The sequence below is a fragment of the Neofelis nebulosa genome, chromosome 1 (assembly GCF_028018385.1).
Source record: "Neofelis nebulosa isolate mNeoNeb1 chromosome 1, mNeoNeb1.pri, whole genome shotgun sequence".
NCBI classification, from domain to species: Eukaryota; Metazoa; Chordata; class Mammalia; order Carnivora; family Felidae; genus Neofelis; species Neofelis nebulosa.
The window spans coordinates 97,708,651-97,733,893 of NC_080782.1; the positions used below are offsets into that span (position 1 = coordinate 97,708,651).

At 39.9% G+C, this 25,243-nt stretch overlaps 1 protein-coding gene and 1 pseudogene across 2 annotated transcripts in view; one reads left to right on the forward strand and one right to left on the reverse strand.

Annotated features, from left to right (window-relative positions):
* SCAMP1 (secretory carrier membrane protein 1) overlaps positions 1–10,347 on the reverse strand; it is a 128,975-nt gene extending 118,628 nt beyond the window's left edge. Inside the window, exon 1 of one of the 2 annotated variants that reach the window (XM_058728967.1) lies at positions 10,218–10,347. In XM_058728967.1, the coding sequence (XP_058584950.1) occupies positions 10,218–10,274 (57 nt within the window). In that variant the 5' untranslated portion in view covers positions 10,275–10,347. The remainder of the gene's footprint in view (positions 1–10,217) is intronic. The other variant, XM_058728977.1, reaches the window with a different exon arrangement.
* Positions 10,348–10,532: 185 nt separating this feature from the next.
* Positions 10,533–15,172, forward strand: LOC131511106 (small ribosomal subunit protein eS4, X isoform-like; annotated as a pseudogene).
* The last annotated feature ends 10,071 nt before the right edge of the window (positions 15,173–25,243 follow it).

The window sequence follows — 25,243 nt, forward strand, 5'->3', positions numbered from 1 at the left end:
ATGACCTGGGCTGAAGTCGGACGCTCAACTGACTGAGCCACCTAGGAGCCCCAAGCATGTAATTTTTGACTCCAAAAACTAACAGTCTACTGTTGCCCAGAAGCCCTACTAGTAATAGTCAACTGATACACATTTTGTGCATTATATGCATTATATATTATATTCTTAAAGCTAGAGAAAAGAAAACATTATTACAAAAATCATAACAAGAAAACATTTATGGTAGCATACTATATTTATTGAAAATGCACGTGTAAGGGAACCCATGTAATTCAAACATGTGTTCTTCCAGGGTCAATTGTACTTGGATAAAAGACTTGTATCCAGAATATATAAAAAGCTCTTATAATTCAATAAAAAAAGACAACCCAATTCAAAAATAGGTAAAGGACCTGAATAGATATTTCTCCAAACATACACAAATGGCCAAAAAGCACATAAAAATATGCTCGACACCATACAGCCATCGGAGGAATGCAAATCAAAACCACACTAAGATACTCCAAACCCACTAGGATGGCTAGAATCATAAATAGATAATAACAAGTGTTGACAAGAATGGAGATAAAGCAAATCTCTCATATGCTACTGGTTCCAATATAAAATGGGGCAGCCAATTTGGAAAACAGTCTAGCGATTCCTCAAATGATTGCACATAATTATTATATGACCCAGCAACCCCACTTCTGGTAAATACTCGAAAGAATTTAAAACTAGTGTTCAAACAAAAAATTGTGCACAAATGTTTACAGAAGCATTATTCACAACAGTCAAACGGTCCCTAATTACCCAAATTCCCATCAAATGATGAACTGGCATTACTAACTCTTAAAAGCACCCAAAGCCAAATACCAGAGAGATTACTGGATTGCTCTCTTCATACAGGTTCATTCACAAGGTAGTGTACAGTTCATACACAATTCTTACTGGCAGTTCTTACACAAGGAAGGGGGCTCCAACACTTGTCTACAATGTGAAGACAAAAGCTACTGGACAGTATAGGTTGTCTCAGTAGGAACAAATGAAACGGAAGAAAAGTGCTACGGAGATCTGGTACAGTCAAATCCAACCAACCTCCACACATCATCTTTTATTTCCCTCACCTATCTTAAGTTGGAAAATTTCTCCTTTGTGATTTAATGACATCTCCTTGTATTTGGATTTTCATTACTCTGTCACCAAAAACTAGATACAGGTTTAATTAAATCATGTAGACCTGTATTCTATCATTTAGATCTGTACTTTATCTAAATACAGGCTTAATTCTATCATGGTTTTGCCAAGAAAATGTTACTTCCCAATTATCTTTTGGCAATTCTGGTTGAAAGAAAAAGACTCAAGTCATCTCAAATGCTGGGGGAGGAAAGGCTATTTTAAACACACATAAAGAAGGATGCCAAGTTTCAGAGACTGGAATTCTTCAAAATGTAGCTACATCTCTTAAAGTTCAAGAGCAACTGTATTAAGAAACAGGAATTATAGAAAATGACCCTCAGAAGCCCTAGTTAGACAATTACTACTCCAGTGCTTTGTGATTAAGGTTATTTGGCTCTTGGGGTGCCTGCGTGGCTCAGTGGGTTAAGCATCTGACTCTCGGTTTTGGCTCAGGTCATGATCTCATGGTTCATGAGTTTGAGCCCTACATCGGGCTGAGCGCTGCTGTTGTAGAGCTTGCTTGGGATTCTCTGTCTCTCAATAAATGAATAAACTTAAAAAAAAATTTTTTTTAAGATAATTTGGCTCTTTCCTCATGTCTTTCCATGGTTATTCCACCATGACTTCATGATTTTTTCTCTGTGCATGTTCCTGAGAAACATACATCACTGAACTATCACTGTTCCTGTTGGAGCAAAATTTTGCATCAAGCAATCTTATCTGCTACTGATCATCTAGAAAATGGCTTTCTTTGGGCCAGGTAGCTTCAATTAAGATTAGTCAACTGAGGACAGCATTTTAACAGCCACACAGCAGAGGACATGATCATCTATATGTAAGCAACCACTTAGGGCTGCTCTCTGAGCAGAGCCTGAGGCTCAGAGCATAGCAGCCGCCTAAAATACAAAGCCTCCTATCTAGTTTAGATGATCAGACTCAATCCCAACATCAATAGATTACAACAGAAGAGAATTTATGCATCACAAAATGGTCCATAAAAGCACAAAAATCTAACAATTACAGGGTCTCAAAGTAGAAAAAACTTGCAACACAAAAATCTCTACCTTAGCATCTCTGATACGTCATCCAAATTCTGCCTGAATTCCTTCAAGTGCTGGTGAACTCCATACCAAAAAAGCATTGTCAGGCTATTCTAACAGATTTTTTTAAATCTTCATGTTAAGACAAAAATCTACCTTCATGTAAACTCTGGCAATTAGCCTTAAACTTTTTTTTCCTGAAGCAAAAACAAATTTATTCACTCCACTAAGAAGACTTTAACTACAAGTCCTTTTAGCCTTCTGTAGACTAAACCCACTCAGTAATTTAAAATATTCTTCCTAGGATTTGATTCCAGACCCACGGCCATTCTGACTTCTTTAGGCACATCCTGTTTTGTTCAAGCCACTCTTTAAATATGCACTTGGAATTGAACACAATACCTGCGGGCTGGACAAGAACAGAATATTGCCGATTCATTTTTAGGAACCCATTACTAATTTCGTTAATTACTGTATCACTCTGGGGATTCATGTTAAGAAAATATCTTATAAAAAAATTTCCTGGATCTGCATTTCAACACTACTGAATATTAATTGTACTCCAAAAAAATATTTTCTTTGGTCATATCAGCAAAAGAATATTTTACTTTCAAAGTTTTCACCATCACCATCTCAATTATGATTATTGTTAAAGTCATGGGATCAGGGCACTGGGTGGCTCAGTCGGTTGCACACCCGACTCTTGATTTCAGCTCAGATCATGATCCAATGGTGACGGGATGGAGCCCTACATTTAGTTTGGACCCAGTTAACATTCTCTCTCCCTCAGGGTGCCTGGGTGGCTCAGTCACTTGGGTGTCCAACTTTGGCTCAGCTCATGATTTCACGGTTCATAAATTCGTGCGCCATGTCAGGCTCTGTGCTGACGGCTCAGAGCCTGGAGCCTGCTTCAGATTCTGTGTCTCCCTCTCTCTCTGCCCCTACCCCACTCATGCTCTGTCTCTCTCTGTCTCAAAAATAAATAAAACATTTTAAAAAAATTTTTTTAAAGATTCTCTCTCCCTCTGCCCCTCTCCTACGCTTATTCTTCTCTCACTCTCTAAAATAACAAAAAATTAAAATTAAAAAAATTCTTAAGGCCTTGAGACCAAAATAAAATCATGTTCAAATACTAGTTTTGCCACGTAGCATTTGTAAAAGGTACTCCACCCACACTAACAGCCTCCCATTGTACCTTCCTGAGAAATTTTAGCAGCCATAGGAGATGCTCAAGCTAGACAAAATGTTTTCTAAATCTCTTAACAGTACTGATCCAGAGCACCCTGACACTGTACCTGAAGAAGATGGTCTCAAAATGAATTACAGATGTGTTTTAAGGGATAGTTTGAACCCTGGTAAAAATTAACAACAAATTGTTAAAGAGATTTGGACCAGCCTCCAGGATCTGGAAAGTTCGCAGTTGCGGACAGACCCTAATTCACTAGCGAGGCCTGTGCAGTGGAGTGTAGACCCTTTTATGTACTGTACACCTGATACTGTAAACATACTGTAATAATAATGTCTCACATGGAAACAAGAGAAAACACTGTGCCAGCAGCAAGCTGCAGTTTTAAGAATGTTTTTAAACACTGAGGAGAGAGGCACCTGGGCGGTCAGTTAAGCATCTGACTTCGGCTCAGGTCATGGTCTCGCAGTTTGTGGGTTAGAGCCCTGCATCAGGCTTTGTGCTGACAGCTCAGAGCCTGGAGTCTGCTTCAGATTCTGTCTCTCTCTCTCTCTCTGTCTCTCTCTCTGCCCCTCCCCTGCTCCCACTGTCTCTGTCTCTCTCTCAAAAATAAATAAACATTAAAAAAAAATTGAGGAAAAAAGAAAAGGCTTTTCACCCAAAGTATCATGTGTGAACCTACAACACACTACTTTCTCTCCTCCTTGATTGTATGAATAACCCTGAGATCACCTCTTAGAACTGGTTTTAACCTTTAGCTGCAGCAGCTGCACTGCCACCTGTGTGTGTGTATGTGTGTGTATATGTGTGTGTATACATATACATATGTATGTGTGTGTGTGTGTGTATACACACACACACACACACACACACACACACACACATATATATGACGTTGTACATTGCATGTACCCTTGGATCCCACAGTTTGGTCCCCCTTCCAGCTACCCCTTTAGTATGATGAGTGAACAAGTTGGTGACCTGCACAGCAAGACACAGCTATTTAATCTCTTGCCAGACATCGCCCCTCTTGGCACAGTGCTGTACAGGTCTCTGTAAAAACCCCTTGCTGTCTCAGCAGCCAATTAACTTCTAGTTTACTTTTTCCTGGGTATTTGTTTTGTTTTGTTTTCTAATTGACATGTGAAAAAGTTCTAGGTTCAGTTGAAGTTCCTGATGAAGAAACACAACTGAGATTTTTTAGAGATAAAATCTGCATATTTGTATTTCAAACAATGTAGCTAAAACTTGAAGTAAATTCCTCCTTTTTTCTTTTGGCTTAATGAGTATCATTTATTCAGTATGAAACCTTTATACTATATGTTCCACATGTTAAGAATAAATGTACATTAAATCTTGGTTAAAAAAAGAGAGAGAGAGAGAGAGAGAGAGAGAAAGAGAGAGAGATTTGGACCAGCCTGGACTATATAAAAGAGATATTTCAATGAAAAGAGGCTTCTGGACTCCCAACGTTTAGTGGATAAGAAGCAAACTGAAAATGCTACTCAGCTGCAAACATTTCTTACAGAAAAAGAGGACTTATCAGAGACTGGAACCAAAAGCAGAAGAAAACAACAATTAGGCAAAGACTTCTAGGTAGCAGAAAAAGGCTCTATTCAAGAAACACTCATCGCCCCCAAATTAGGGGGCCCTAACAAATGAGCCTAGCTGGATTTCAGACTTGCCAGGGACAAGCAACCGCTAGCTGTCTCCCACTTCTCCCATACTTGAAGGGGAGTGTCTACTGGGGTCATCCTGTATTTGTCTCATCATTTTATGCTGGGTATATCTTTTTACTCCCTAGGTCTGTATCAAGAGGGACACACCTCCTCCCATCAAGGAGTAAAATCTAATGTAATCCTTCCCACTCCCTTTTTAATCTGGTCTGGCTTTGTGTCTTCTTTGACTAACACAATGTAGCAGAAGAAAAATGACTCAAGAAGCCTTTAGCTTCTCCTCTTGCCCTCTTGGAACACTACTCCCACTATGGAAAAAGCCCAGGCTATTCCTAATAGAAAGGCCACATAAAAAAGAACCAATTACTGCCCCCAGTGACAGCCCCAGATAAGTGATGAGACGTAAATGATTCCAGGGAATAACATTCAAAAACAAACTGCCCAACTAAGTCTAGCTCAAATAACAGACTGATGAGCAAATAATTGTTGTTTTAAACCACTAAATTTTGGGATTGTTTGTTATACAGCAATAGGCAACTGAGACAATGATAAATAATGATGCATCTTAATTTGATGAAATATAATCAGCAGCTCAGTACATGCTTTTTAAAAGTACCAACTTGAGGAAAATCAAGTACCAACTTATGCAGTTGGCATCACCACAAAATACCATAGAACATAAATTACTATCACTATGTCCCAGATTAAAGCTGAAAGATAAAGTTAGCAATGTTAGACTATCACAGAAGAAATCCTCACAATCCTTTCCTAGTGCTAGCCAATATCCAGTCATAAATTTTAAATGGATAAGGGAGGAGTGACATCAACTAACTATAAATGAAAACAAAATAGATAGGATCCTTGAATTACGGGTCACTTTTTAACAATAAAGTTTTCAATTTTCAACTCGTTCTCAACTCTTAGAACTACTAGAATTACTGTAGCTTAAATATCACAAGGAATGGTGAATTGTAGCCCACTTTCAAGAGATTATTGTAAGAAAGAATTTTTGAGGCCCAAAAGAATAGAGATCTTTTCTTAGGGGGGAAGCCTTTGTAAGTGACAAAGCACTAGAATTCAGTCAACCTGGGTCTAGTCTAGCAGTGACCTAGAGCAAACCCACTTCTGTTTGGCCATGATTCCTCAACTGTGACCTGCCAAACACTACTAGCAGCCTCAAAGAGTGTAAAGGAACATGAACTTTTATGAAATAAGTAAGCCTTAGGGAGGTACAGCATAGAGAATGTAAACACAATCATACTATAATAGTGTTGTAACACATGGTAGCTACACTTGAGGTGAGCATAGTATAACATACAGACTTGTGGAATCATATGTTATATACCATAGTCTAATGGAACATTGTGAGCCAACTTCACTAAATCACTAAGCTAAGAATATAGTTAAATGTGTTTAAAGGCAATTTCTTGAATTACTATTATTACTTATTAGTAATTAACGAATTAAAGCCACCATGCATTGAGCACTTATTACATACTAAATATATGTTCATCTAATCCTATTAACAACCCTATGGAGAAGATCCTATTATCCTATTTCACAAAACAGAGGTATAAAGAGGGTAAGCAATTTTCCAAGGTATCACAGCTAGTGACAAAAGCCAGAATCAAATGCTGAGTTGTTTTAAACTCTTGAGCAGAAACCTTTAAATATGTCCTTCTGCTGTCTCTGTATGACAGCCTCGAGTCCAAACTCCAAATACAAAACAAGAATCTGGTGTCAGAAATGCAATCAATGAGCAAAGAGAGTGCCATCAGCAGCTAACAGTAAGATTTAAATTCTAGTGCCAATTCTACACCACCTACACCTGGGTATAAGACAATGTGAAAGTTAACAATGAGAATCATGAGTCTCTAATCAAGAAGAAATTAGAATGATTGCTACACGTGAAATATCTTATCTCTGGGCTTTTTTTCGTCCAAAGAATGAGATCTCAATAAGTCACTGTAGATTTTCCCTTTCCAGACTTGAAAGTTCTACTTTTTTTAATTACATAAAAATTTATTTCCAAAGTGAGTTTTCCAATCCAATCAATTAGCATATTAATATGGTAAGGCATATCAAAAGATATGAAGGTCTTCTTACCACTTATTAATCTTTCTTTCCTTTGAATCAACTCATTCTGGTACTTACTCATACACTTACACTGACTTATAAGAACCGTATTAAATTATTGATCTCTGGTGATTATTTTACTCTATTTTACTTCTGAAGCATGTCTGTCTACATGTTAGACTAATAGCCTTAAGGATATATATTTCTTAACTATCTATGGAATAAATGAATAACTGAACAGAAGACAGAAAACAATAAACGTTGACTATGTGAAAAATATTTTTCCTCTATAGCTTTAAATCCACATTATAACAACTCAAGAGTAGATTCTCAGGAACACCCATGTAATAATCTATTTTTCAGATTACTACATATTTCCAGTTACTCCAAGTTTCTTGATGCGCAATAAAAACTACTCAAATTCCATGAATTCTTTCAGTGAGCCTATCACAACCACTAGAATCAAGCAGGAGCTCAAAAAAATAAATTGAATCCAGCAAACAATTTTATAGCAGCTAATAAAATTCTGTAAGCCATTACAGTTACATTATTTAAAGTGATTATCTTCAAATTATTTTCATGACAGTTCAAATGAAGATGATAAGTGCTTCTAACATAAAAGTGAAGGAAAAGAAATGTTGAAGAACTGAAAAAGCAATAGAAATCAAACAGCTTTTTAAACAAGAAGAAATCAGGATGGTTGCCAAATGTGAAACATGTATTTTGGAAATATGAAATTTTTGATTACTGAAATACTGGAAATTAGAACAGATCTGAAAAGAAAGATGGTCTTAAGTTAAAATGATAAATCCAGGAACTTTTATATTTAAGGAGAGAGGACCAGAAAAGCTATTTCAAAAATCACACTTACATAAAAGTAAACCGAAAGAAAAAAGAATAAGCTACAGAGGCAAACCTTTACTTTAAGAAGGGCAGGAGTGCCTCGTGTGACAATTGGTTTCCACCTAGGTCATGATCTCACAGTTCGTGAGTTGGAGCCCTGCATCAGGCTCTGCACCGATGCGATAGGGAGCCTACTTGGGATTGTCTCCCTCTCTCTGCCCCTCCCTGCTCACGATCTATTTCGCAAAAATAACTAAACAAACATTAAAAAAAAAAAAAAAAAAAAGGGCAGCTAGACACAAAAGGAAAGATAAAGGGTCAGATACACAGTGCTATGACAGTTGCCAAAAACAGGGTATGGTCATAAACAAGTCTTCTCTAGGCCTAAATTATCCATCCCTTGGAAGCATTTTATGGATGAATAATCATTGTCCTGTGAGTGCATCCACTTATAAGGAACAAAAAAGGTTTATAATTTTATGCCACAATGAATGAGTATGGAAAACTACTTTTGGGTTTAGAATTACTACAACAATGTAACGGATGGCAGAAAAGCAAAGTGTCATGGCAACATCAGATGTCACAAAAGAGCAGTCTAGGCTAAGTAGAAAACAGTGTCTTGCCCTAACAAGAGAATTAGCTATATAAAATGAGCCATGAAATGGAATAACCAAATAGAAAACAGCCCAACTGTCAGATGCTGAATAAATAGTATCAATGAATTATCTGAATTAGGAAAAGGTAATAGGTTCTTAATGTTATACCTTCCAAATATTTTTAAATAACACCTATTTGGCAAGTTATAAGATGTCTGTTCAGAATGTCTATGATTAAAGAACAATATTTTCCACAACATGGAATGATGTAATACCAAATACTAAATTGAGAGGGTGGGCTGTCCTTAAAGTGTAACCATATCAGCTTTAAAGCCTGAAAGTTCCAGGCCAGTTGCATAGAATATTCTTAAATGACTTTTTTACTTTTTTTTTTTTTTAAAGATTCTATGGTTAATTAATCTCTACACCCAATATGAGGCTCGAACTCACAACCCTGGGATCGAGTCACATGCTCCACCCCCTTCCAGAATTCTTAGTAAGAGATAAAACCACAAGTAACAAAAGGTAAACTCAAGCCAGAAGCGACACTTGTGTGACCACAAATTCAAGTTACTCTCTCGTTTTGTGTGACTACAAATTAAGGTGACTATTGCACATATCCAGGAAAAATTAATGAACTTCGACCAAGAGTTGGAAACAAATTACACGTGTAAGCAGCTGAGTTCATTAAGAAAATTGGAATATTTTTTTAGACAGGGATTTACTCAGATGTTGCATTCGCTTAAGCACACAACATCTCAGCCTCCTTCATTTGTCCGTTTCTGTGCCAAGCTCTTCCAAAGCTGGGGTTGATAAGGTTGACTCCAAGAAAGAAGCTCACGTAGGAAATGCAATCCTCACACAGCCCAGGGAACCGGTGACGCACTAGGAGCTTGGAAAACATCCCGTCGTTCACCTTACTAACAGCAGTTAGGTAGGAAGATGGTCGTCCACGTGCACTATTGTTTTCCAGGTGTGTTTGTTTATTTTTAACTCCTGCTTTGATATCAGTACCCTCAACCCCAACCAAATGGGGGGGGGGGGGAAGGGGGAATGGCAGCGCCGCTGGTGGTACGTGGGCGCAACACAAGTTTAAAAAATAAAATCACAACCTTTTTTTTTTTTTTTCTCTAATTGCAGCGTACTCGGTGCCCTCACCTCTCCTCTACACCTCTGCCATCACTCCACGCAGCTCTTCGCCACCGCCGCGGGTCCCCATGACAACCCCACCCGAGGACGATCCCTTTCCGCCGCCTCCCGGCCCCAACCCGGGCCCGGACAGCCACACTCGCCTGTCAAGTGACAACTCCACCTGCCCTGAGCTCTACTCTCCTCGCTCCCGAGAGACGATCCAGGAACCCTCCCGACGCGCGGGCCCACTCCCAGACTAAGGCAAAACCCTCGCCAGTAGGGAATGTGCGGAGGGGGCGGCGGGGGAAGGAGCTTAAGACGTTCCACTCCAACCCCCAAACGAGGGGAGCGAGGGCCTGGGCGCGACCCCCAAACGGGTTGCGGCGGCCCTGAACACCAAAACTAAGCGGCTGAGGGGAGCCGAGGGGCAGGCTCAGGGGGCGCGAAAGAACTTGTCGTTTTCACAAACAACGACGCGTCGAGGCGGCAGGAGACTGCTGGGGACCACGCTCACCTTGAAAGGGTTGTTGAGATCCGGGTCCGCAAACGGGTTACTGTCGAAATCCGACATCTCTCTCGCGCTTGGCGTCACCCACCGGACCCAGGCGCAGAGAGAGAGACGAAGCGAGGCCGCCGCCCCCCTGCGCGCTCACGTCGCCGCCGCCGCCGCCGCCGCCGAGCAGATCCGGGTGCAGCTCTCGGGGCCACCCAGCCGGCCGCGCCACTGAGCATGCCCGGTGCCACGGGCTCCCGGCCGGCGGCGCAGCTCCCGTTCGCCGTCCCGTTCTTGCGGGCCGGGATCCAGCGTTCCGGGCTTTGGCTACGACCGAGTAGGGACTAGGGGCGGAGGGAGTCGGGAGCGGAGAGCGGGGTGACCCGTCCTACGTACCGTGGGCCTGACTGAGGTTCTGCGTGTCGACGAGGAATGCGTCTGGCTGGGCTTAATTATATTATTACCGATTTAACATCGGCTCCCTGTGATCGAACGTGACTTGGGAAAGAGGTGGTACTTCGTGAATAAGAAAGACATTGGCAGTATTCCCCCAGGTTGGGAGGGCAGCCTGGAATGCTGGCTGCATACCTGGGGAGGGAGCGGCTATTTAACCACGCTTCCAGCCCAGGACTGCAGAAGCGCGGGCAGCGGTAGAAGCTCCACACTGTTTCCAAAGATAACGTCTCGTGGGGGGCCTGCCCTCGCTAATGAATTCTGGGCACACACCCCATTCGACCCCACCTGGGAATCTCAGCCTCCAGTCTTCCGGTCCCTCGACTCTAGGTTACTGACAAATCACGGAGACCAGTCTCGCGTTACCGATGCGGACTGGCTCGGCGGAGGTTTGAGAAAGAGGGAAGATACAGTACCAGGCTTGGTCCAGCCCGTGCTCCCATTCTCCGGAATCTGCATAATGGCTTCTTCTCCGGAAACCAAGGGGGACGAGGGTGACGGTGACACGAGTTCAGAAATCAAGGTCCCCAAGTTAATGTTAGTGGTTGACAAAATGCATTTTTTTTTAACTTAAAGGTATTTGGGCGCAAAATATACACCTTTGATTTTTTTTTTTCCTGATGCTCTCCAACGCCAGGGATGAGGTCACCGAAAAATGGGTACGTGAGAAGAATTTTTTGTACCATTTGTTGCCCTACCCCTGAACTCAATGAGAGAGTATCTCTTTCCCCACTTTAATCTTTCTGCTCTAACGGAAAAGCACTTAGCAGATGAAGCGGCCAAGAGCCAGAATTATTCTCACTTGGTAGGTGCCTAAGAATTGGAAAAAACTACAATTAGGCTTTTTAGATTTAGGGGGACCTTGCACTACACAAAGTCACCTGGGAAATGATACTTCTCCCCACCGTGAAAACACTAGCTAGGGATAATGGACAAAAAACCCCAACAACACACATTTACTATAATCTCTCTTTGGCAAGAGCTAAATTGAAATATAGGAAAAGAAGCTGCTTCTAAGCAGCTGAGTAGGAAGGTCAGCTAGTAAGTGACAAGAGACAGAGACGATCATGGTAGAGCGACATGATTCTAGATATGAAAAAGAGCTAACGATTGAGATCACCACCCTATATCCTTAGCAGCTGCCATGTGTACGGTTCATTAGCTTAGTGCTCAAAGTATGTGTTGAGTTCAAATTCCAATTCTGATAGTACTGCTACTCACTTCATCTCTTTGAATCTGTAAAGGATTATTTAGGTATTATGTGAGATAGAGAAAAGTGTCTAACATGTACATAGTGCCTAACAAATATAGGTTGAATGTGTGAAAATGGCATGAGGGTCCAACCCATTTGTTCTTGTATGCTTTTTGCTTCATCTCTCCTGAACTTGACCTTGCCCAGATGACCTGCTTCTCTCACCACTCTGGCCCTCGCTCCCTTCACCTATCCTCCAAATGACTCAAAAAATCAGCAGCTATTTATTATGCATCTACTATGTTCCAAAACAATGAGTACCAGTTGAGCCTGCATTGCAGGATGGAAATTTCCAAATACACTGTGTTTACAGCTAATGATATTAGCATCTAATACAAAGATTTACAGACTTGACTGTTACAGAATCACTTGGAATACTTATTAATGATGCAGACACCCACCTCTTCCCATCTCCTATCTTTTAAATTCTGCTTTAACGGATCTGCATTTTTAATTTTTTAAATGTCTTCATCTACAAATACATTATTTTACATAAATGCATAAATGGATTCATAGCATACATACTGGTGTTTTCACTTTTTTTTCTCTTTATTCTTTGTGTCCCCTTCTCTCTTACCCTTCTTTAACAACCTGGTATGATCCTTGCAATATTCTTATAACATTATATGTCTACATGCACATAATATAACATGATATTCATGTAGACATATTACATATACAGAGTTTTGGCATTATCTTGAAAATGGATCATATACATATTTTTCTGCAACTTGGTTTTCTCACTCATTGGTACTTCTGGCAGCTTCTCAGTGAAATGTGCATTGGCAAAGAGACAGTCTAAGCTTTCTTACCCCAGTATACCACATAAATATTACCACTTTATTTTAGTTTTTATTTATTTAATCTCTACACCCAATGTGGGGCTTGAACTCACGACCCCAAGATCAAGAGTCACATGCTCCTCTGATTGAGGGAGCTAGGAGTCCCAACATTATCACTTTTTATGTGTACCATATCTATAGAAGTGAAAAGAGTTGGGAAGTATGGCCTAATGGGAATCCCTCCAAATTAGCAACTATTTATTCTCTTTAACAATTGCAAACTCAGCATATTTAAAGGACTGGGATGATTCTGATACAGGTGATATGCTGACCACACCCCAGGAACACTGATAGCAGGATGTTCAGACATATGATCCGTGGGTGAGCTTATTGATTAACTTTCATGAAATTAGACTCCTAGGACATGAGAAATGAAAGGAAGCTTAGCTCTTTCATGACAGAAGAAGAAACTGATTTTGGACAGGGTAAGTAATTTGCCTCAGTGACAAAGGGAGTGAATAGAGGAACTAGGAACAGAACTCAGTTCTCTCTCTCTCTTTTTTTAATGTTTATTTTTGACAGAGAGAGAGAGAGAGAGAGACAGAGAGACAGAGCATGAGTGGGGGAGGGGCAAAGAGAGAGGGAGGCACAGAACCTGAAGCAGGCTCCAGCCTCCAAGCTGTCAGCACAGAGCCCGACGACAGAACTCTAACTCATGGATGGCGAGATCATGACCTGATCCAAAGTCCGACGCTCAACCGACTGAGCCACCCAGGCGCCCCAAGAACTCAGTTCTCTTGACTCACATTTCAGACATTAAACTGATAGATTTGGTTAATGGCATTCCATATAGGAAGAAGAAATACTATGTGGAAGATACAAAGTCAGCATACAGGAGGCTTCATTTTTTGCACTTTTTCATTCCAGCTGCCTCCTGAATTTGATACAAGAAAGAATGAAGAATCAAAGCTAGTTTCTAGATCCAGCTCTGCCATAAACCAGCTTTGTGACCTTTACTGTATCAATTCCCCTCTCTGATCTGAGTTTTCACAGTAGTCATTCAACAAGTATGAATTCAGCACCTAGTGAGTGGTAAACAACACTTTAGATGTTGAGAATAAAGCAGTGAATGAGATAAAAATGTAGGATCTGTTCCCAAGAAACTTCCTAAAAGACCTAGAACATAGGTAAATGATAGAGTTGTCCAAAGGACCCAAGATAACATTTTATTAACCTGTGGCAATGTCTCACCCCTCCCTAACTCGGTTTTTCCCCTTAAACTTTGCTGCACACCATTATGCTTTTCCCTCGGTCTAACACATTAAATTTGAGAATATGTTGGACAGGGGTTGTAGGCTGAATTCCACGTTTTCTACACTGGCTAGCATATAGCTGGTAAGTGTTGAGAAAATGTCAAGTTAGAAATTTACATTTCTTACCTCAAAAGATTATCGGACCCTGGGTTCACCAACGGGTTAAAACTGAAAGTCATCATCTCTCACAGTGGATCCTGTCTCAAGATTTCCTGCTATCACTGCTGCTACTGATACCCACAATATCCCAACAGAAGCATATGTGGCCCTCTCTTTTGCCACTGGCTACATTTCCAGGATGTATCCAAGGAGAATAAAAGCACTGAGAGGTTGCTCTTTTGGTGCCTAGCTCGGCCATGACTCGTGGTCCCAAGAAGCATCTGAAGCAGGTAGCAGCTCCAAAGCACTGGATGCTGGATAAGCTGACCGGTATGTTTGCACCTTGTCCATCTACTGGTCCCCATAAGTTGAGACAATGTTTCCCTCTCATTTGCCTAAGGAACAGACTTAAGCATGCCCTAACAAGAGATGAAGAAGATCTGTATGCAGCATTTTATTAAGATTGATGGCAAGGTCCGAACCAACATAACCTACTCTGCTGGTTTCATGGATGTCGTCAGCATTGACAAGACTGGAGAGAATTTCCGCTTGATCTATGACACCAAGGGTCACTTTGCTATTCACTGGATCACACCTGAGGAAGCCAAATATCAGCCGTGCAGAAAGAGATCTTTATGGAAACAGAATCCCTCATCTGGTCACCCATGATGCTAGCACCCTCTGCTCTCCTGATCCACTCATCAAGGTGAATGACACTATCCAGATTGATTTAGAGACTGTATAGATTACTGATTTCATCAAGTTTGATGCGGGTAATCTGTGTATGGTGACTGGTGGTGCTAACCTGGGAAGAATTGGTGTGATCATCAACAGAGACACCCTGGTTCTTTTAATGTATTTCACGTGAAAGATGCCACCCGGCTCTCCAACACTTTTGTTATCAGCAAAGGCAACAAACCATGGATTTATCCTCCCCATGAAAGGGTATCTGCTCACCATTGCTGAAGAGAGAGGAAGGAGACTGGTGGCCAAACAGAGCAGTGGGTAAAATGGCCCCTAGGTGTTGCGATTGGAAGTCTTTATACATAATTAAAGATCAATACAACACGAAAAAAAGGGACAAGAAGCACTGTGGGGTTAGCAAAGTAACAGTCCCCTAAAGATGTCCACATTCTAATCCGTGCAACCTCAGAGTATGTCATCTTACATGGCAAAAAGGGGCTTCGCAGAAGTGACTGAAGTTGAAGACCTTGAGATGGACAGAGTATCCTTGGATCCAACGGATCCAAGGTGGATCCGATGGAATCAATGTGTTCTTAAAAGTGGAAGGTAAATGCAGAAGACTTACTGGTTTTAAAGATGAAGGAAAGGGGGGGCGCCTGGGTGGCTCAGTCGGTTAAGCGTCCGACTTCGGCTCAGGTCACGATCTCATGGTCTGTGAGTTCGAGCCCCGCGTCGGGCTCTGTGCTGACAGCTCAGAGCCTGGAGCCCGTTTCGGATTCTGTGTCTCCCTCTCTCTCTGCCCCTCCCCTGCTCATGCTCTGTCTCTCTCTGTCTCAAAAATAAATAAAAACATTAAAAAAAAAAAAAGATGAAGGAAAGGGATCATGAGTCAAGGCACGTGTGTGGCCTCTAGAACCTGGAAACAGCCTTCAGCTGCCAGCAAGAAAATGGAAACATCAGTCTTAAAATTCTGCCAACAACCTAAATGAGCAAGGAAAGGATTCTTCCCTCTGTCTCCACAAAGGAACACAGCCCAGCTGATACCTTGATTGTAACCTAATGAGACCCATACACAGACTGACAACACCACCTTTTATCCAGCTCATTGCCTCCCAACTCACCACCTAACCCAACCACAGCTTAACCAGCTATCTTTAAATTACCTTTTCCCAGGTGGTTATATGCTGTTATAGAGGCTGAATGGTCTGAGTATCCTTTAGATAATTACATCATAGGATGTAATTCTTTTAGGATTCATTGGATTAAAATATTCTGTAGTACAGGAACACAATAAACAAAAATAAATGTATATTTTGAGTCTGCATTTACCTATGAGTACCCATGCACATATAGTCCCTGCTACCAAGAATGTCCTTCTCCTACTCAGTTTTCACTTATCAAAGTCCAATCAATCTTTCATGGTAAATTTCCAATAGTATGTCCTGAACAAATCCTTACTGGCTACCCTTAATCAAAATTTGTCTTTCCTTTCCCACAGTATCTAAAGCAAGTCTATATTTTTGTTATAGAACTCATACCCTCTCCTATGGGTACAAAGTTATTGGTACATGCTCAGCATATGTGATAACTCTCAATATTTAGAGTTAATGAATGTATCTCTCTCCATGATGTGAGCTTCTGAAGTCAGGGAGAACTTTCATCTTTACATTACTCACAGAGACTAGCACACCATTCTGTTAAAAAAAAAAAAAGTATTCAGGAAATGATTGTTTATTGTTAACATTTCTTAGCTTGTAAAAAAAGAATCCCACATAACATCTTTACTCAGAGTAAGCTCAAATATAAGATCAAGAACAACCATTTTAATAATATAAACAGTTGTACAAAGTACTGTGATAAACCTTCTGGATTGAAACTCTGAATTCCGAACAGTGACATCATAGAAACGTTTTAAGTGGCATGGGCCAATGAGATGCAAGAACTAACTGTAGAGTTCATTTTGTTGGCTAGAATAGTCTCCATGAAAACATTATGGTGAAATTACCCTTAATTTTCAAGACAGAAAGACGTTATCGCATATATATATGACATACACACACACACACACACACACACACACACACATATATATATATACCTAAATATTGAGGCATTTACCAGTGATCATATTTAAAATACTATAAAAAAAGGAAAATAAAGTAAAATTGCATTAGAGTAGAATATACAAATTATGTAGTAAATTACATAGTATATAATGTAATTTATAAATTACATTATATGTAACTCTAAATAACTATTAAAATAACTATATGTTATAGTATATATAATAAGTTATATAGTATAGAAATTATATAATGATAATAAAATATATAACCATAGTAATATATATAGTGATATGTAATAATGTGTATATAGTAACATATAAATATAGGGAAGTACTAATATAAGTGTTACAGTCCTGTAACTACTTTGTACACTATGTCTGAGAAGCAGAACAAGGACTCCTGTTGTTTTTATGTAGGTACATTTTCAGAAAAATTTTGTGGGTTTTTTTCCATGAACCATAATTTATATAATCACACTTGTTATTACCTAATGGCTATGCAATTTCATAAATGTTTTCAGAGTAAGGACAGTTTACAATTCTTTTTTTTTTTTCCTTTAGTTTATAATTCTTAACTTGCAAATTCGGCCTAAGTCTTCAGGGACTCTCGTAAGAATGGAAATAATCACAGCAACCTAACCCATTTTCTAATCTCCCAAAAGAAATACCCCAAATCTGACTACCGGGTTTTTATAGAAATAAAGTTTACTTTCTTTTCTCCCTCTTCCATGCTGAAAGTTAAAAAAAAAAAAAGTAAACAGTTTTATTTGGAATAGCTAGTCTAAAGAGGGAAGAGAGAGTAGAGAGAGTTAAAATTCTTGAATCTCTGGCATGTGTCAGGCACTGAAATGCTGGAGGCTCAATACACATTTTCTCCTATACAGCAATCCTTTGGGAAGCAAGAATTATTATCTCCATTTCACAAGTGAGAAAATGAGAACTCAGTTGAAATGAATGTAAAAGTTATTTTAAGAATTATTATGTGAAATAGAGGCTTCATATCTGGGGTTTTGTATTGTTTGTTGTTGCATTCTACATTAGGCTTTATTATACTGCCCAAGGAGAGAATTCTTTGTTGGTTTTTTTTGTTTGTTTGAGGGGCTTTTTTTTAGAGAAGCAGCATAATCTTGTCAGTTCGTTAAGTATGCCACTGTAACCCAATGGCCAACTACCAGATGACAGGGATGTGGCTAACTATATCCATAAGTCTCTGAGTCTGAGAACCAGAGCTCTCCCCATCTCCAGCACATGCCTCCTTTCTTTGGAACAGTCCATGGGGCAGCTGCCACAGTTGTTTTCCCTCCGTTTGTGCCCTCAGAAACTTTCTGCCCATCTCTTGGCATGGCTTTAGGCTGTGGAGCTGAGGGAGGATGTTATTCCTCCCATTAACGCCAGTAGAGACTTGCTCACATCTCCTGCTCTTTAGACATCTTAGTCAAGGCACTGGGTTCCGCTGGGGAATGGGCCTTACACAGGGAGGTTTTAGTGAGTCTAGAGATGATTTTAGTTTTTTTACAAAGCTTTGATGAATCACAACTTTTTCGTTTGACCCTCTCTTTTTTTTTTTAATTTTTTTTTTAATGTTTACTTCTTTTTGACAGAGAGAGACAGAGCACGAGTAGGGGCTGGGCAGAGAGAGGGGGATTCACAGAGTCCCAAGCAAGCTCCAGGCTGTAAGTTGTCAGCACAGCGGGGATCAAACCCACAGAACGCGAGATCATGACCTAAGCTGAAGTCGGACACTTAACCAGCTGAGCCACCCAGGCGCCCCGACCCTCTCTTTTTATTTTGACAGCCCCTCTTTCATGGAACCTGGCGCACTCCTTAGGAGCTTGGTTACAAGACACTTGAAAGCCACCAAACAGTGTTGCGAGCAAGCTTTCTATCTTTAACCACACCAAAATCTGGACCAAGACTGGTGATCTTGACATTTTCCTACCTCAAAGCATCCTCACTAATCAAGAGATGGTATCAAAGGTCAAAGCAAAGGGGCGGGCGCCTGAGTGGCTCAGTGGGTTAAGCATCTGACTTTGGCTCAGGTCATGGTCTCACAGCTTATGAGTTTGAGCCCTGGGTCGGGCTCTGTGCTGACAGCTCGGAGCCTGGAGCTTGCTTCAGATTCTGTGTCTCCCTCTCTCTCCACCCCTTCCCACCTCACACTGTCACCCTCTGTCTCTCAAAAATAAATAAACACTAAATAAGAACAGAAAGCATCTACTTTGTCAGGCAAGATTCTGAAGAAATTAATCACATTTGCACAAGGGTATTAGACCAGTTTCTTGATTAAATTGTAGTTTGGTACACAAATGAATTTGAAAAATAAAGTCAATGGAGATTTAGTGATGTGAAATTTTTTAAATTAATGTTAACACAAAAATAATCAAGTCCAATAATTTCTAAATCAATGGAGTGAGAGTCCCAGAGCATTAGCTCAAGTTAAGAGGTTGAGAACTGAGACAGGTCTAAACATGTCAGGCAGGGTAACCTGTAGACAGACTCACCAGAGCGCAACTATAATAGGACTGCGAGGCATCATGGGAGGAATGGTGGGAGATGCTGACAGCCAGCCTCTAGGCTTGAGGCCCTGAAGCCACTGGGAACCAAAAACTCTCCCTTTATCCTCTCACAGACATTGTGCTTGGTGGGAAAAGGGTTCAGCCAGAAGGAGGGAGTGAGAGAGTCCAGACTTGTTCTATGGACAGCAGCTAAGGTCTGAGAGACAGGATAATTCTGGATACAGTGTAAGGTACACAGTCAATTAATTACCTTCTGGTCCAGCCCTCAGAAAGTCATGCCAAATTCCTAGGGACAGGAAAACGGTAATAAAGAGGAAACTAAATAGAGAGGTATTATCATTAGAAACACAGCGAGGAGGGGCGCCTGGGTGGCTCAGTCGGTTGAACGTCCGACTTCAGCTCAAGTCACAATCTCACGGTCCATGAGTTCGAGCCCCGCATCAGGCTCTGGGCTGATGGCTCAGATCCTGGAGCCTGCTTCAGATTCTGTGTCTCCCTCTCTCTCTGCCCTTCCCCCGTTCATGCTCTGTCTCTCTCTGTCTCAAAAATAAATAAATGTTAAAAAAAAAATTTAAAAAAAAAAGAAACACAGCAAGGAATTAAAAACATATCTCTGCCTCATGTGAGGAAAGAAATTCATCACTTCAGAACCAATAACTTTGCCGATATTGGAAGAAGGGGTTAGAGAAGAAGGGTTATAGGAAGAGAAGGGGTTAGGCTGAGCAGCAGAGGGGCAATATTACATATTTCTGGGTGGAAGAAGAGAGAGGTCGTGATGGAACCTATAGAGAAAAGTCGTAACATCCAGTGGAGATGGTGGAGGCACCAAGGCCACCAGGTAGGAGGCAGCCTGGAAATTCAAACCACACTCCACAGGCTCCTGGGTGGCTCAGTCAGTTAAGCATCTGATTCTCAATTTAGGGTCAGGTCATGATCTCACAGTTTGTGAGATCGAGCCCCACTTCTGTCTTGGCTCTGACACCATAGAGCCTGCTTGAGATTCTCTTTTTCCCTCTCTCTGCCCCTCCCCTGCTTGTTCTCTCTCTCTCTCTCTCTCAAAATAAATAAACATTAAAAAAATTAAAAAAAAATCATACTTCATGCCTTCTGGTTTGCAGAATCATAAAGAGCTAATCCTTTAACCCAGTGAGCACATCTCAGAACAAACCATACCGACCAAGACAAATTTCACTGATCCTTACTAGACAACACTAATATCTGTTCCTTCCTCACATGCAAAATTTTTAGAAACTGGACTCCATTAAACATACAAATGAGACATAGTATTAAATATGTCATAGTATTGGTTAAGCTAAAGAAAATTATAAATAAAAAAAAACTGGGGTGCTTGGTTGGCTAAGTTGGTTGGGTATCCGACTTCAGCTTGGGTCCTGATCTCACAGTTTGAGTTCGAGCCCCATATCAGGTTCTATGCCAACAGCTCGGAGCCTGGAGCCTGCTTCAGATTCTGTGTCTCCCTCTTTCTCTGCCCCTCCCCTGCCCATGCTCTCTCTCTCTCTCTCTCTCTCTCTCTCTCAAAAATAAAATAAAAACATTAAAAAAAAAGTATATGACTTGATTTGTACATTTCATTCATACACAAAATGCATGTATTTTATCATACAAGTAACTGATAATCTGTTAGGAGAAAGGTTCTGGAATGCCCTATCAGTTTGTATAAATTTGAAAAAAAGATTTTGGAATAACATTCTGGTGCTTTACCCCACCAAAGAAACACAAACATTAATTAAGAAAATACAGAAAACTAAAGTCAAATGATTAAATCAACAAACTAAATCCATGCCAGGATTATTATATAACCATTAAGTAATGTCTTTTTAAAATGTATAATAACAACATGAAAAAATAAGCATATATGAATGGAAAGAGGCAGTATATCTACAGTGTAAAGAATAGAGGTATGGGGTGCCTGGCTGGTTTAGTCTGGCTGGTTTAGTCACAGCATGTGACTCCTGATCTCAGGGTTGTAAGTTTGAGCCCCACACCAGGCATAAAGTTTACTTTAAAAAAAATAAAATAAAATCTTTAAAAAAAATGTAGAAGTACAACTTTATTTTTAAAACCTAAAATCAGAAGATGAATGAAGCAATGGACTGTTTTACTTTCCGTTTATTTAATGGCCATCCATTACTTTCACAATTTAAAAATAAGTTTAGGAGAAAGAATATGGCTTAGTTTGACTTAAATGATGTGTATAAAAAACTCAAAATCTTTATGGGGCTTAGAATTGAGATAATTGACTTTACAGACTAGAATAAACTGTTTTGAATTGAATGAATCTGTGCTTTAGCCTATCAATCCCTTTTTCTCTCTCGTGATCTGGAACCGATATGTGAAAGATTAGAAAACTGTGTGCCTAACCCTTACCTTGCTGAAAAGAGACCCTCAGTAAAAGTTTATTGATGATATAGTAACCCCCTTACCACTGGCTCTTTCCCAAAATTTAATCACCTCACTTACTGCAAAACAAACAAAACAACATTCAGAGGTTTGAGTCAAACCCTAAAACAAGAAGATCCCCTACGTATTATATTTTTTCTTCCTAGTGTATTTTGCCCGTGAATGTCTTAGGACTAAACATTGACACTGACGTTAATTGTATCTTAAATTTGTAACATATTTTTGATCAACAGGTACAAAAATGCTTCTGGCAGGTAAACTATGCCATAGCTAAGAGGAGCATGTTTGTTTAGAGTGCAAGCTGGTCACACCAACAGACCAACTGTGAAATTTAGAATGAGGGCTCTGAGTCACATGGTGTCAGTTGATCTGGAGATTGAATTAAACTATGTGGGCAACCAATCAATCAATTATTCCTAAGGAATGAATATCCAATAAAACTCTGGACACAAAGCTCAGGTGATCTTCCCCGATTGGTAATAATCTACACACACTGTCAAACATCACTTCTCACAGATTAATGAATCATTACTCCGCGGGAGAGGACAACAAAAGGTTTGCCTTTGGAATCTTCCCCAGTTGTATTCTATGTGTCTCTTACTTTGGCTGATTTGACTCTGTATCATTTCCCTGTAATAAGCCATGATCATGAGTGAGTTCTATTAATCCTTCTAGTGAACTACCAAACATGAAGGTGGGTTTGGGAATCTTCCAAGTTTTCAGTGGTGTCAAAAGTGATAGCGATCTTGGGGACTGTGCCCTCAAATTTTGCAGTTTGACTAACTCCAAGCATATAGATAATATGTCAATGATTAGCTATGGTATAATCTGGTCTTCAGGCCATAGTTTGCCAACCCCTGTTCTAACTCCTTAAAATATCTGTATAGTATAGTGCTCATTTCAGTAGCACAGATACTAAAACATCTGTGCAATATAACTATGCATATAATTTGTTGTGGTGCCTGTAAAATTCATAATTGTGTCCAAACAACCTGCAATATTCTATCTATCAAAATAGAATCTGCAAGTGTCAAAATTCACAGAAATTCTATCTTTTGGTGTTTACATATAATTCATTATCATCCGCGCATCTGAATGGTCTATTTTCAGGCCAACCTCAATCTAAAACCACGTATTACTTCCTAATAACAGTTTCTCATTTTTTCTCTCACTTCTTGTTTGTTATATCTGATTTTTGTTCAATACAATTAACACAGAGTGTTATTTTAGTTTCAAGTGTACTGTAAAACAACTCAACAATTCTATACATTTCTCAGTGCTCATCAAGATGAACATACTCTAATCCCCTTCACCTATTTCCCCCATCTTCCCACCCACCTCCTTCTTGCAACTATCAGTTTGTTCTCTGTATTTAAGAGTCTGGTGGCTTGTTTTGTTTTGTTTTTGACTCTTTTTTTCCTTTGTTCTTTTTTTTCTTTCTTAAATTCCACATGTGAGTGAAATTATGTGGTATTTGTCTTTCTCTGACTAACTTCACTGCAGATATTTTATATATACGTAGAATCAGTTCACTTCAATGAACTGCATCATTTTTGTGATAAAACTGACGCTGAAAGCAAATATGTGTGTATGTATGTGTGTGCTTCCCTCTTTGCTGCCCGTCTCCAGTTAGATGTTTTGAATGTTTGTGCCTTTAAAGAACTATAGTACTTTGTAAATCAACCTAAATTTCCCACAGTGCTATTGTGGTAAGCAAATAATCCCCTCAGCATGCATTTAAGACTACTAACCACCAGAAGAGGAATCCTAATGCACACACACAAAAAAAAAAAAAAAAAAAAAAAAAATCACAGAAAACACTGTGATTAACAATTCAAGGTTGTTGAATGCTCTAGAATTTTCCCAGGAAACAAGAGGAATTTGTTCCTTTGGCCCATAAACAAAGAAATGCCAAACATTTCTTTTTAACATATAAACATTTAACTCCACGTCTTGATGGTCAACATGTTCCTCCAATCTTCCAATCTCATCAAAGAGATAATAGGGAAAACGTCATATGGGAAGCAGGCTGCATTCATTTTGAATCTGGTTTTCTTTTGGCATAAACTCAATTTTCCTTTCTTACATTCTTCTCAATGTTAGACATTTTTAAGAAGATAATAATCCTATATTTTATAATACTTTGTGATTAATTATTAACCATGGGTAATTTATTTCTTCACCTGAATTTTCCATGCTTATTATAAAGTACCATACGGTACTACAATTTAATTGCCAAGTTTATCCTAGCTGACATGAACGACTCTATGTGACTGACATACTTGAACAAACATAACTCCTGGCCAGATAGTCCCATCTATAAACTATCAGAATATGTCTGATTGCCTAACCAATTTCCTCCCTTTGGAATATTGGTAGAAGAGCTGTCTCATGTGCAGTAGTGTCCACTTGCACTCAGCTGTTGCCTGGTATGGGACAAATACTCTCTACTCAGCCAGAATGGCCGTTCAGTTTTCTGACATCCACCACTAAGCTGAACTCGCAGGAGAGAACGGAATGGGGGAAACTTACATTCCTACACTATTTTGTTTCAGTTACGTACACAGGCCTGTTCCTACACTCCTGCAGCACGGATAACAATGCCCTGTAATACTTAAAATTTTACTGAAGCCTTGAAAATATTAAAGGAGAATTGGAACATAATAAAAGAAAAGTCTAAAATGGAATTTTAGATTTTGGTCCTAGAGTCAGTCAACTATTGCCTTGTACTGAGAATCCCCTGCAGCCATCTTCCTCTTCAGGCCTTTGTGTGTCTCAAGTAGCCAATGTTATCTGATCGGCCACAGTTATGTATCTCTACTATGTCCTTTACCAGACTCCTTTACCAGACTCCTTTACCAGAGTCAGATCTCACTGCTATCATTCAAGTGAGAGAATGCAGTTCTCCCTTCTCCTATTTCAAGCCCATCCTTATCTTTACTCCAGAAAATTGACAATGTGTCTACCATTTTCTTCAGGAGAAATTTCCCACCCTCACCCTCAGAGATATTTGGCCTCCATAACCTATGCAAAATAAGTGAGTAGTTGACAGTGCACTTTCCAAACCCTGCCTCTTTCAGTTATAAATGGCATCACCTGGGAGACATTAACTATCCAGTATGCGGTTGGCTGTGATAATCCAGTGCAGTTTTATGTCACCATTTTTCAGTATGTGAAGAGGAAGAAATCAGACCTATGTGTCCCCTCTAGTCTCATGATTTTCTGTGAGGAAATAACTGAATAAAATGTAATCATCTCTCAAAAACAATTACTCTGGGGGTGCCAGTGTGGCTTAGTTGGTTGAGCATTCGATTCTTGATTTCAGCTCAGGTTACGATCCCAGAGTTTTGGGATCAACCATGCTGAGCATGGAGCCTGCTTAAGATTCTCTTTCTCTCTCCCTCTGCCCCTCTCCCCAACTCACTCTCTCTCTCTAAAATAAAATTTAAAAAAAAAATTTTT